Source organism: Rhincodon typus, chromosome 19, assembly GCF_021869965.1.
Source record: "Rhincodon typus isolate 14 chromosome 19, sRhiTyp1.1, whole genome shotgun sequence".
Lineage (NCBI taxonomy): Eukaryota > Metazoa > Chordata > Chondrichthyes > Orectolobiformes > Rhincodontidae > Rhincodon > Rhincodon typus.
The window spans coordinates 4,596,892-4,611,472 of record NC_063350.1 but is presented as its reverse complement, the minus strand read 5'-3'; the positions used below and the strand labels follow the sequence as shown (position 1 = coordinate 4,611,472).

The following is a 14,581-nucleotide window of genomic DNA, read 5'->3' as shown; positions in this document are numbered from 1 at the left end:
ATGACAATGTTCATTAATTTCAAACCCAAAAACAGGTGACTGTAGAATTGACCAGGCTTCCTTAGCAGAGTGTGTTTTTATTACAAAAGCACAATTTGCATTATATCAAGTTGGATTTTCAGACTATGGGACTAGTGAGTGAACCAACTTATTTTAGTAGCAAAGGTCAGTAATTTTCCATTCATTGCATAGGTAAAATATAGCATAGCATAAAATAGAACATAGCATGGAACAGCTTGCTTGTACAGAAATAAATATCAGCTGGAGTTGTTGGCTACAAACTTTGGTGGTAATTGTTCATTTTCTCCTCTTTATACCAGAAAGCCTTCAATATTTAAGGGAATGTCTTTTCAGGAGCACATGAAAGCAAACTGATCGTGCTTAATATTTTCAGATTTACTGAGCACTCAAGGTCAGGTACTGAGAGAAGTTTGGTATATTTTTCCCTCAGTAGCATAATTGTAAGAATGGTCATAAGGAAATTGAAAATGTATGATAGGTAAGGTTATGGATAGTGTATTCCCTTATACAGCATGAAACACAAATCACAGAACTTAGAGGAAAAAAAACTAATTTAAAAAAGCTTAAGTATCTTGGCAAGCTACTTTCATACACATGCATAGGTGCATTATTTGAACTTTGAATATATTTTTCCATATTTCCACATTATTTGAATCTTAGCACCCTTATTATTCATATTCTAAGACAAAACTGAGTTATAAAACCAAAGTTTGTTTTGGTACACATTAGGCACTTAGTCAATTTTAAACTCCTAATGGCTACACCGCTTAAAACCGCAAGTGTTTTTGTAATTGTTAAGATATGGCAAACATAGCCTATTTGCTTGAACGTTGACTTCCTTGGTCACACCACCATCTGTTCAAATAGTAAATTCTAGTACAGAACTTGAGTAACGCTGAAAAACATCTTTGTTGGAGATTTTCATCTTGCACTGATCAGGACAATGCACAAGAACATCAATTTAAGGGGAAAACCAAGATTTAAACTACTTGAGAGGAGAGGGCTAACTGTTTGGAAAGTAGACACTGATTAGTGTAGTCATTTCCGTAGAGAATAGATCAGTTAATGCCAGGCTTGTTTAAACCATGCACATGACCCTTACAGGTCCTTCACTGCACTGAGAAATAGGTAGCAAATGAGTATCATCTATATAGGCACAATGCCCGCACATGTTCTCTCTCTTTACAAGTAACAGGGCCTCTTGTATATATATATCTTCCAAAACATCCAAATGGACAATTCTGCAAGCTCAACTGACGATGCTAAACTCATTGTCATAGTTGATGAATTGTATTCACTGGATCTGCCATTCAGCATGACTTAGCAACCTTACTCGAAAACAAGCCAAAAAACCATTTACTAGAATTGTTTAATAGTAACTAGCTGCTGAACGATATAAACGCTGGGTTCATTCCCATGGCTCGCTGCATCCATGTACGTGTAGATTGCTCAAGGCATACAAAGTGATGTTCTTTTACACCCTTTCGTATCTATGAACCATTCTGCACAACAAGAACTGACCAAATGGTTGGGTGAATTGCTACAACCAGCTTTGAGCAAGTTTTCCTCTTACATGGTGAAGGATTCACGCAGACCTTGCATATTGAAATTACTAGCCTATTCATCAGTGCACCATTCAAGGATCCCATAGACGCCTGCAGTGCAGCACCATACCATGGCATACGTAGAGTTACCACCAACATTCCTGTTGGATAAGGGTGAAGATAACACAAAGATAACAAGAGCTGATAAGAGGCCTAATAATGGGCTTCTTTGTGAATGGAAGTATGCTCAGTGAATCAGATCTGCTAAGAGTTAAAACTGCAGGAAACCAGAAACTGCTGGCTCTATCAGATAACATGTAGATTTGAACAAAACATTTGGGATTGCTCACGTGCAAGGATAAGTCCAAGGAAGGCTTACATTTGGACAAAACGTTCAGGATTAGTCATGTGCACGTATAATTCCAAATAAAGAACATACTCGGCACACAGACTTGTATATAAAAAGCCTGAAGAAATCCCTTTGTTCAACACTCTTTGAAGACTCATGTTGTAAGAAGGTACCCTATATCAGGAGGTGTGGTGAAGACGTTGAGCAGTTTCAGCCTGGCCAGCTGCGATCTCTCCTGCGTAATAATGTTTGAGCTTAGTTACAGAAATCAGGGTAGTGAAAGACAGTATTTGAGATATCTCTAGTAGCTAAAAGTGTGTTATTTGTTTAAGTGCTTAATAAATGAGTTATGGTTTTACAGAGCTCTAAGCATCTCCACTGTATCTTCGTCAATGTATTAAGTGTTGTCTCTCAGAGACAGGCAACATAATTTTGGCGTCCTTGGTGGGAGTCGGAAAGTAACTTTAAGTTACTCTGACAGCAGACCGGGTAACTTCAATTTTCCAACACCCTGCCTTGAGTCGGAAATTGAGAGAGCTGTCACTCCACAATATGGCCAGGATTAAGTGGTGCCGGGAAGGAGGTAGCAGAAATTTGGTAGTGAAAAAGACAAAAAAGAACTGCGGACACACTAAGTTAGCACCTACAGAGAATGTGGGTCCAGGGGTCTCTGACTGGAGAGGATTTCTTCAACAGTACGTGGCTGGAAAATGGAAGTACTGAGAGTATACCGGTCAGATCAGTACAGGAATGGGAAGGCATAGGGATACTGTCTGCAGCAAAAGATAATATGGGAAAAAGGCACTTTGAGAAAGTGCAGAAAGCTGTAGCAATAAGTTGTATGTTAGAAGACTGGACAGAGAAGCAGCAGCAAAAGTTGAAGCTGCAAACAGAGGTAGCTTGGCTTAAAGAAGAGATAAAGAGACTGACTGAGGAGGTCAGGAATTTGAAAAACCAGAGAGATGTAGACCTCATGCATACGAAGCAGTATCAAATGTAGTGTGAGAAACTGATAAAGGGAAAAGGAGAAAAGTGAAGAGGAAACTAAAGGAGTCACATGCAGACGGAAGTTTTAAAGAAACAGTGTAGTGATTTGAAAACAGCTATGAATGTAGTGCATAAGTCAGCATAAGAGCAAAAGAAGACCTCAAGTGATCATACAAAGTGTATGAAGCAGATAGAAAAGTTAAAGACAGATATCTGCACAAAGAGGGATAATATATGCATTTGCGACCCTACTCTTTGAGGAAGGATGGGAGGAAGCTGGTGATGTCAACTGGGGAGGGCTAGCAGATGAAGCAGCCAGATATGGAGAGGACGACCCAGGGGAATGGGGGTTTCCCTATAGAGGGAGTGGCAGGAGAAAGTCCCACAGTCCCAATGGCCCCCCTGATCACTAGGAGACAATAGCCAGCAGTGCTAGGAGGGCAAATGCAACCATCTGACATTACATACACGATCCCTTGTATGTTCAACAGCTAAGAGATATAGCCAAGTGTGTTGGGGATTGTCAGCCTGGGGGTGACTCCGAGTTGTTCCAAGCTACACACAAGAAGCAACGATACACGGGTTAGACAATGAGGAGAAAAAATTAATAGTCATGTGTCTCCATCCCACTATACATTCAGCTTTGCTTGAGCCACAAAATGCAGGAGGGGGAACATTAGATCAGTTAAAGGAGGCTGCACTGACGGCCATGGAAGCTAAATAGAGGGGAGCACTCAACTGCATTTGCCACAAGGCTGTGGCTAGTGTTCCACAGCATATACTGCCCAGGGCTAGACTGGCAAAATTTAGCTGCACCTTTTAACAATCGGTGGGTCCGTGCACTGTTGTTCCATGGTTTGGAGGAGTCGCAAAAGGCATGTGACATGTTTGACCCCTCCGGCAACACACACACTGAGGCATGGGTGTTCAGGAAAATGGTCAGAGCTTGGGAGAAAGAGACGAGAGGGCATATGCCTCAGGAGGACGAATGGTGCCTCTTAGAGATCAAAGGGCAGCATGCAGAAATGAAGGAAAGGGACCAGCCCCAAGGGGACCACAAGTGCCCTATCAAATGGCAGGGAGGACGTGGGTGCGGACAAGGAGTCCAACTACGGCCCCAGGGAGTGGTGGGACCCCTGGGAGCTCATGGAAGTGTTTTCATTGAGGCAAGGAAGGGCCCTATGCCAGAGACTGTCCAAACTCCTGGAGGGGCAGGGAAAATCAAGCGCAGGTCCAACCCTTGCCCCTACAGGGACCACAATCTGTGCCACAGAACTATGTACAACTAACAGAGGCAACAACCCCCAATAACAGTCTCAAGCCTCTCCAATATGGATGCATGATGTAAAATGGGATGGGACAGAGAGACCCTTAGTGAACAATAGGGTAGGAGGCCACCCTATCACTTTCTTTTGGGACACAGCAGGATCCTGCACCACCCTGAACACATATATTGCAAATAGTGATGATTGGAAAATAGAAACAGAGATAATCTTGCGTGGTTTTACAGGACAAGTTACTAGACCTTTAAATATACAAATGGAAGCAGTAGAGTTGATGCATCCGACAGTACTAATAAAACTCCCAGCAAATCAAAAACATATTCTGGGAAGTGATTACCTGGCCAGAGCAGGAGTGTGTTTCGATCCAGTGAACTGTATGATATGGCAAATGTCAGGGATAAGTGAAGAGCAGTTTTTTACTGAAATCCTTGCAGGACAGTTTAGGGAATGAGTGTGTACAGTGGGAGAAATGTGCATCAGTCCTACTGATACGAGTGAGGACCTGATAGTACAAGGAGTTACTGGACAAAACTGGTAAGTGTTCGTCACACATAAGCATAACGGTGGACAGATGCAAGGGGAGATGTGTATATAGGGCCCAGATCCAAAGCCCCAAAAGCAGTATGGATTCCCCACGCAGGCTGAAAGTGATATAGAAAAGGTAGTGCAAAGTCTGATAGCACAAGGGGTGTTAAGACAAGTCGCCTCTACAAACAATTCACCCATTTGGCCAGTAAAAAATTCATAGGAACAAAAACAAAGTTGCTGGAAAAGCTCAGCAGGTCTGGCAGCATCTGTGAAGGAAAGAACAAAGTTACCATTTCGGGTCCGGTGACCCTTCCTCAAAATTGAATTTACAATGCTGGATATAAGTAATGGATTTTGGTCAATCCCTTTGTCCAAGGTGTGTCAGTATAAATTTGCTTTTACCTTTAAGACACAGCATTATACGTGGACAGCTTTGCACAGGGATTTCACAACTCCCCATCAATATTTCATCAATGGTTAAGCAATGGGTTGCAGGACTTTTCTAGGCCAGACTGCCTGATACAATACGTTAATGATTTGCTTCTGCAAACAGGAATCAAACAAGAGCATTACCAGCTCTTGAATGAGTTGTCGCAAATATTAAAGGAGCTTGGGTTAAAAGTGAATCTGAAAAAGGCTCAGACAACAAGGCAAGAAGTGAGTTACTTAGGAATGGTGTTAACACCCGGAAAAAGAGACATAGGCAAACACAGAATTGAAACAGTAGGTAGGCTTCCTAATCCTTTCACATCTGTGGGGATGAGATAATTTTTGGGCTTATTTGGGTTTTGTAGAGACCGTGTTGAGCGTTTTGCCACAAAGGCAGCACCACTAAATGATATTCCTGAAGAAAAATACCCCATGGGAATGGAAACCAGAATACACACAAGCAATAATAGCTTTAAAACAGGGTTGACGATTGCTCCTGCCTTTAAAAAACCCCAAATCCAGCTGAACCATTCTCCTTGGAGGTAGCTGCAACAGACTCCACAATACCAACGGTCTTATTGCAAGAGGTACATGATCAGTTGACACCAGTAGGCTATGCCTTGCGCATGCTTACACCAGTAGAGCAGGGGTACACAGTATGTGAAAGGCATTTATTGGCAGTATTCCAAGCAGTACAATATTTTACCTACATTGTAGGGTTGAACCCATTGACAATTTTGACAGAACACACACCCATTCAGGTGCTGCTGGATGGACGAATTAATGATGGCACAGTGAACCAAAATAGAATTGCTAGATAGACGCTGTTATTACAAGAGAGAAACAGAGGTAAAAAAGGGTTAAAAGTACTACCATGTTACCAGATAACTTAATTTACCAGGGGACACCCCATGAGTATCAGGTAGTGATAGCAAATGATCCCAAGGGACTATCTGTATCAAAACAAAAAGGAGGGAATACTGGTAAAGAGAATACAGGGAATATCCAAGAGACAGACAACGACAAAAACAAGAGAACAGCAAGGGAATAACAAATCACCCTTAAAAAGTTTTGTACCAGACGGAGAACTGAGAGTCATATCCATATGCAAGATAAGCAAGGATGAGCATGGATAGCATAGCCCTCAAGCTGCCAAAGACCATGAGTGCTCAAGCAGCTGAGTTGGCAGCAGTGACATATATAGTGAGCTACCCAGATATATTCCCCCCAGGATCTACAGTCGGTCCTGATAACAACGCAATAGTTCCATTCTCATGTGATAAGAAAATCACGCAATAGCCATGCTGTCTAAACTAATGAGGCCGGAATTGGGTTATAGCCAATACAGGTAAGGAAAGTTTGCATTCTACAACTAGTGGTCTGAATTCTTCAATCGCGTTAAAACCAATTTGCGTTGAAGAAACACATAGTGCAGTCGGTTCTGCTACAATCTATTCAGATAGCATGTACGTGCGCAACAGTCTGACAGAATATTTACCCTTATGGGAAGCTAGAGGCTGTGTGTCAGCAGATGGGAAGGTCCTACCATCTGTCCCATTTCAAAGGTGCAACTTTGAAAAGATGAAAGGGAAAGAATATGGAGTGGTGAAAGTGAAAGCTCATTCTAAGTTATCACCAGAGGGAAATAGAAAAGCAGATGAATTAGCCAAACGAGGGGCCATGGCAGGAGAAGAACGGTAGCCACAGATCGAGGAAATAGGAGTGCAGAAAGAAAAAGAAGAGGCCCCAATCAACTTAAGAGAACAAAGAAAGGATAAAGAATTACAAGTATTAGAAGGGAAGGAGTCAGAGGGATTTAAGGAACATAAAGGCTGAGAGGTAAAAGAGAGTGTAGTACTGTGTGAAGCGAAATTTGTAGTACCAGTGGGAGAAAGGAATCAGATGATTTATTGATATAATGATATATATGGTCACTAAGGGTTGGAAAACACCTTGGAGAGGTTGAAAGAGGTAAGCTGGTGGACACGAGTGAAAGGAGATGTGGAACATTGTGTGAAAAACTGTTTGACGTGCCCAAAATTACCTTCTCAAAAATATCAAGAAGGCAACCCTTAGACACACCGGGCCAATAGAGGGGCCCTGAACAAATCTACAAATTGACTTTATGGGTCCCATATCCTCAACTACTGAAGGATAGAAGTACATCCTGGTGATAGTAAATACCTTCACTAAATGTATAAACGCATTTCCCACTTGAACTGATACCACTAAAATCACGGCAAAGGTCTTGTTACAATTTTTTTTTTTTTTTTTTAAAAACTCATTGGGGTTTGAATCAGACCAAGGGACACCTTTTACAGCCCAAGTGAAGCAGAATGTCATGACATTGCTAGGGATAAAACAAAGGTTCCATATATCCTATAGGCCCCAATCCAGTGGGATAGTTGAAAGGATAAATCGAACTTTGAAGAATATGTTGGCCAAAATGGTGCAGCAGCACCGGACCACTTGGCTGACGATGCTTCCTCATGTCCCGATGATAATAAGAAGCACTGTAGCTTCCTCTATAGGCTTTACTCCTTATAGATTGATGGCGGGTCAAGAGATGTGTGTCCTGGAGCCACTACTAGGATTAAACTTATCCAAGCCAGAAGTAGATGGAATAATGAGAAATAAGTGGGTACAACAGCTGGTTCAGAGGGTAAAAGAAGCGAATTATATGGCCGCCAGTAAGATGGGAAGGAAGAAACAACAAAACAAGGACCACTTTGATTCCAACACAAAACAAATGGAGCCACAGGTGGGGCAACGGATAATGATACCGGTACATCAAAAAACATCCTTCCTGGCCCCTAGGTTTGCAGGACCACATGAAGTGACGGACAAGGCAAGTCCATCAGTGTACAAGGTTCTAACAGCACTTAACAACAGTGGCTGGTATCATATTAACCAGTTAACCATTTGGCGGGGGGCAGGATAATTAACACCATTTACACAATGTCAGGAGAATGTGACATCACCGAGTTAGGAAACTTAGACCGGGACTACAGGTAGCAAGAACTGTAGATGCTGAAGTCAGAAACACCACAGTGTGTCGCTGGAAGAACACAGCAGGCCAGGCAGCATCAGAGAAGCAGGAAAGTTGAAGTTTCAGGTCGGGACTGTTCTTTCTGAACTTTCCTGCTCCTTATGCTGCCTGGCCTGCTGTGTTCTTCCAGTTACATACTGTGTTGTCTTAGACTGGGGCTAGTTTTGGAGCCCAGACCAGGGGACTGTGGGACTACAGCAACCTGAGCAAAATGGAGATCTGGCAAGTGCACCATTATTTCCCAACCCCTTAGAGATCAGATGGACTCCTCAGGCTCACCAATGGAAACGAAAATGAAGGAAAGATAAAAAGTGGAACAACATGGATGAAACATCCATCCTCCAAACGAAATGGATGAGTGGAAGGGATGGAAAGCTGGCATCAGCCCTGGATATACATTAATTGGCTGAGGGGGTAAAGAGACTAGCATAAATATTAGCATATAAATAGAATAAAAGGAATAAAACCAGATTGACTGCACATAACAGCAGAAACTACATTTGTTTCGTCGGAAGAATCATGAGAACATGGAAGATCATTATCTTTGTTTCCCTTGGAATGAGGGTTCATTGACTGATATTTTTTATGAATGGGAGGATAACATCAGTTGATTGTTAGCAATGCACATTACATGTTCAAACAAATGCCACTAAGAAATCTGGGTTTGTGTCACAATGGCCTGTCCTTGCACAGCTCCAAGGCTATTTTCCAATCTTTGCCCCAGTGGCCCAGAAAGCAGAATTATCTGTTACATGGTCTGCGACAAAATGAATCCTTAGGGGACTTGCATGGTTCAGGGATAAATTTCCTGAGGGTCCAAAATTGTGTGTAATTATGAGTCCGGTAGACTAGATCATGGTGGAATGCAAGTCTGGGGTTATCCCAAAGGTCAAAGAGATTGAGGAAAATTTAGGTGTATGGCCAGAAACATGACCAGCTTCCATGCTTTATAAGGACAACCTGCCCACAACTACAATTCATCCGACAACCACAATGACCCCTGGAATTACCTCAAAGACATGGTGTAGGAAATCTCAGAGATACAGCAGGAGTAGGATTACTTCTGGAAGAAACAGAAGAGATAGTTACTCTCGTGCCAGGATATAGACACCTACAGGTAGTGTTTAACTTGATGGATATACAGGTGTCATCCTGGTATGATGGCACAATCCAACAGCTTTTTGACCACCTACTCCAAAAACAACTTAGTCATAGTGAATATGCATTGGAAAGAAAAAAAGAGGAAGAGGGGATTGATAGAGTTAGCAGAAGTAGGCTATGCGTCAAAGGTAACGCCTGTTAACACCCTTGACATAGCAGAATTGGAGGGTCAGTTAAGGTCCCTCCAGGAAAAGATGAGGGTAATCGGAGGTCAGGAATATTGGGATCAGAAAAGATGGGTAGGATAGGACAGCAAGCAGTACAGGTAGTCCTGAGCACAATCAAAATGTTAGACCCCTTGAGAAGATTACTCATGAGATTATAGACAGAACGGTTTATGAAGCAACTCGCAATAAGAAAGCGGCATTTTGTTCAACATATACCAGTTGACTTTTTATTGATGGTTAGTACAAATATGTTGCAATTAGATGCTCAGAGTACCAGACTGGGTGTCGGATTAGCAACTGAGGACATGGGTGGGAGAGAAGACACCCCTACGTCACCTCGGAAGTCTCATTCTCACCAACCAGGTCTTGAGTACCTGTGATGATAATAAAGGTCAGCTATATATTGGTGCAATGCTTCACGTACCCAAACATGGGAACAATCTGACACACACCATAATGTGAGTTCATAATGTGGGTAAATACCTTGAAGGAACTTGGATATCATTAAGTAACCCACCAACTCATGCTGTAGTTCTAGAGGGATCTAAAAGGGAAGTGGATTTGTCTCGATGCATGTCCAGAAGAAATGATCGAAGAGCTAACTCAGTGTGGCTTTGCCTCTTATGAGAATTCGTCATTGGTTATTCACTGGCAGGATTGACAAACTTTTCTTAAGTATCCCTTAGTAGGAGAAACCTATGTTGCCATGGCAGCCTCAGGATACCGAAAAGGAAGGACATGGTGTAACCTAGATGTACAGAATGTGGCAATCAGCAATACTTCTGACACAATCATTAGCCACAAAGTTTTGTTTAAGCCAGAACACGATTAGAAACTGCATATAACTCTATCCATCCACCCAAATGATACAGATGATGATTTACCCTGATTCATAGCTACAGAACTTCCTCCTATACCACACTTCACTGCAGGCTGGTCATTTTTGAGGCAAAGGAAGTTATCCATAAATGGGCTCTGCACGAGAAGGAGATTCAAACTCATGGAGAAGAGGGAAAGAGACTGGCAAGCTCTAAGTTTCGGGGGTAAAATTTGGAATTGGAGACTGAACACTCGGATCCACCTGTTGATGAGAATTATGTCTTGTGATTGTTGAATTACAATTTATTATCCTTAATATCTAATAGTCTTCTTTTGTTTGTTAAATGCAAAGTTAAGAAATGGAAGGGACTGACAACAGGGATTAGTCTGGGGTATCAAAAGATAACTTAAATGGAAGAGATTTTGCAATGGCTTATTATAGAGTAGGAATAATGTAAATATAGCTAGTTCGTAGTATTTCGTACTATTTGCTCATTTGTATTGATATTATGTGCATCATACAAAATGGGAAAGGTGAATAATAATGTATTTTTTGATGGACCGTGACCGATTTGTAACTTTGTTTCAGTTTATGACTATAGTTTAGATAAGTACAATGATCTAAACGGCATTTCAGACAACACAACTGAAGTAATGCTTCATTGAGAACACATCACTGTAAGGAGGTACTGCTCACCATTGTTTGGAGGTGATGAGATGTTGGATAAGGCTGATGATAACAAGAACTGATGAGAGGCCTAATAATAGGCTGCTTTGAGAATGGAAGTACGCTGAGTCAGTCAGATCTGCTAAGAGTTAAAACTGCAGGAAACCAGGAACTGCTGGCTCTATCAGATAATGTGTACATTTGGACAAAACATTTGGGATTGCTCACGTGCAAGGATAAGTCCAAAGAAGGTGCACATTTGGACAAAACGTTCAGATTGGTCACATGCAAGCATTATTCCAAGTAAAGAACATACTCGGACAGGGACTTGTGTATAAATAGCCTGAAGAAATCACTTTGTTCAAACACACTTTGAAGACTCACATTGTTAAGAAGGTACCCTATGTCACGAGGTGTGAAAACGGCGAGTAGTTTCAGCCTGGCCAGCTGTGAACTCTCCCAGGTAATAACGTTTGGGTTTAGTTACAGAAATCAGGGTAGTGAAAGACAGTATTTGAGATATCTCTAGTAGTTAAAAATGTGTTATTTGTTTAAGTCCTTAATTAATGACTTATGGTTTTACAGAGCTCCAAGTGTCTCCGCCTATGTATTAAGTGTTGTCTGTCACAGAAGGGCAACATTCCCTTTAAGCTGTGCGGCTATACGGCTTCTGGGAGGTCCCGTGCATTTCAATTGCAGTGCTCATCACCATTGAGTTCATTGAATTTACAAACTCAGCAAGAAGCATTTGTGCTCAGTTTTAACATCATGTATGCCCAAATAGAGAAGTGTGAGGTTGGATCGCCATTAAGACTCAGCTCTCTCAAGCACCTTTGCAGGAATCCACGAGAAACGCGTGTTCGATGAAATGACTTACCTTGCATCTTCCTGAAACGTACATGATACATTTGCTATATTTGAATCTGCAGCCACATGTTCCATCCATGCTCAAATTCAAATACTGTCAGATTGAGAACCAGACAGAAGGTTCTCGAATACTGTTGATTGCAGAACTACCTTAACTGATCATTCTACACGCTGCAAGTGCTAGAGTCCATGCTTTGCAAATTAAATTTGTCAACTACCTTGTAAACAGGGCCCAAACCATTTGTTCACTGTGAACGGTTGATGCTGAAAGTAGTGCTGAGCCATCCTGTGGGATAAAGGCTATCCTGATCAGATCATTTTTCACTGTATAACATGCACAGTCACAAAGGGACCTCAGGCAGCAATTTTGGTCCTGAAAAGTGCTCATGCTGTTGCCATGCTACAGACAATAGTTTGCTACTAACTAGATGCCGCTCTCAAGTTAAAAAGATGTTCTGCCTATCACACAAAAGTGTAATACATGACATGAATTTCAGTGCTAATGCAATGCCATGTATCTAACTGGTAGATCTTATCAAACAGTAAACCCCTTTAGCTGTTCAAAACAAGGTACTAACTGTATTCAGACAGCCGAACCTTGCAAAACTTGCAACAGTGTCCAACTTTAGATGCAATTCTACAATTGGATGTGTGTTGGAAACCCAGAGAGAGTGATTAATTGCAATGACAGTCAATTTAAGATTTTCAGTCAGTTTTGCAGCATAGCATGCTAATAGATATATTAACTCACTGGGCCCTGTTTTTGCAGACAGAAAGAACATGTACATACACTGTTTCAGGGATAGCAGGAACTGCAGAATCTGAGATAACAAGGTGTAGAGCTGGATGAACACAGCAGGCCAAGCAGCATCAGAGGAGCAGGAAGGTTGACGTTTTGGGCCTAGACCCTTCTTCAGAAATGGGGGAGGGAAAGGGGGTTCTGAAATAAAAAGGGAGAGAGGGGGAGGCGGATAGAAGATGGATAGAGGAGAAGATAGTTGGAGAGGAGACAGACAGGTACGAGAGAGTTGCAGTGGGAGAGAGATCTACTGAGGTTGTTTTTCCCTATTTATTTCAGAACCCCCTTCCCCTCCCCCATTTCTGGAGGGGGGTCTAGGCCCGAAACGTCAGCCTTCCTGCTCCTCTGATGCTGCTTGGCCTGCTATGTTCATCCAGCTCTACACCTTGTTAGCTCAGATTCTCCAGCATTTGCAGTTCCTGCTATCTCTGAAACAATTTTAACCCCACTGCGAAGCCTCTTCTAAGGATGCCTACCCTGAAGAAGTTACCCCCCTCCCTCTGAAACAACCTCAGTGGATCTCTCTCCCACTGCAACTCTCTCGTACCTGTCTGTCTCCTCCTCTATCCATCTTCTTTCCGCCTCCCCCTGTCTCCCTATTTATTTCAGAACCCCCTTCCCCTCCCCCATTTCTGAAGAAGGGTCTAGGACCGAAACGTCAGCCTTCTTGCTCCTCTGACGCTGCTTGGCCTGCTGTGTTCATCCAGCTCTACACCTTGTTATCTCTGTACATACACTGTGCCTGTTTTAACACAACTGATGACATTCACTTACTGGTTTATTGCTCAGAGCAATGCTGACCAGTAACATGCCTGATTTAAAATTTAAACAAGCCTGGTAAGTTAGCTGTCAGTCACCATTAGCTGGCATATTCTCCATAGGAACGGCTTTACCAGAGACCACCTGCCAAGAAGTCAGCACTCTCTTCTCATACAGTATAATTTCATTTTCCCATTAAATTGGTATTCTTACAATTTGTCAAAGCTTTTCATCTTGGACTCATCAGGACAGTTTAATCTCTTTCATCAAAATTGTTCACATATTGTACTTTTTTTTCTTTAATTTGGTATTAATACATCCAACTGGTTCATTTGTGAACATTAGACTTTCTCCGGGGAAGAAAATATATTAATTCAAACAAGTGTTCTGAGGATGCAGAGGTGCAAATATTACTTTAGCAAGAATGACCATCATCATTTTGCAACGGTTTTCTATTCCAGATTTGATGATTACAAGATGAAGTGCACAGAATCGCAAGAGCCTTGAAGCACAAAATTCAAATAGCCATACACAAGGGGTTAGCACTTGGCTGTGAAATCCATGCTAAAACACAAACAGGCTGCATTGTATGACAACTATTACTTCAAAAAAATAGCTTTTCGCAATATAATTCAAACTTAAATCAAACTTCTCACCAAAATGTCCTTATAGCCAATAATTTATGTTGGAGTTTTACACTTCACTAATAGATCTAAATTTCTCTTTACCTCTGCAATGGACTTGGATGAAGTCACCTTCTCAGGCTTTGATTTTCCTTTTGTCTTTTGTTTCTGATCCTTTGCTTGGTTGAGCGATTTCATAGTGGCTGCTGCATGTTTTAGTATGCAGTCATTGCTGCAGTACACAGAGTCAGTAGAGGCCAGGTTGGAACAGCCAGGCCCAATACACTTTGGCACTGCAGGAATTTCCACTGCCTAATAAAAACAACCGACATATCAACCATGTGTTTGTACGCTAAGACACATCCCAAACAACAAACGTACACAATAACATTGTGCTATAAAGACGGTACCCTCAGGAAGCTGTGGGGAGCTGGGAGGCGGGGGGGGGAAGGTAGGTGAGAGCAAGGAGAGAGAAGGGGGAAGGGGGAAGGGAAAGAACGAAGCAGATCGGAAGAGCAGGCGGGCGTGG

The 14,581-nt window shown here is 42.1% G+C and overlaps 1 protein-coding gene across 2 annotated transcripts in view; it reads right to left on the bottom strand.

Annotated features, from left to right (window-relative positions):
• LOC109911837 (death-inducer obliterator 1-like) overlaps positions 1–14,581 on the bottom strand; it is a 101,804-nt gene that overhangs the window by 70,000 nt on the left and 17,223 nt on the right. For both annotated transcript variants that reach the window (XM_048608280.1, XM_048608281.1), the window contains exon 5: positions 14,158–14,364. In XM_048608280.1, coding sequence (XP_048464237.1) covers positions 14,158–14,364 — 207 coding nt within the window. The remainder of the gene's footprint in view (positions 1–14,157; positions 14,365–14,581) is intronic.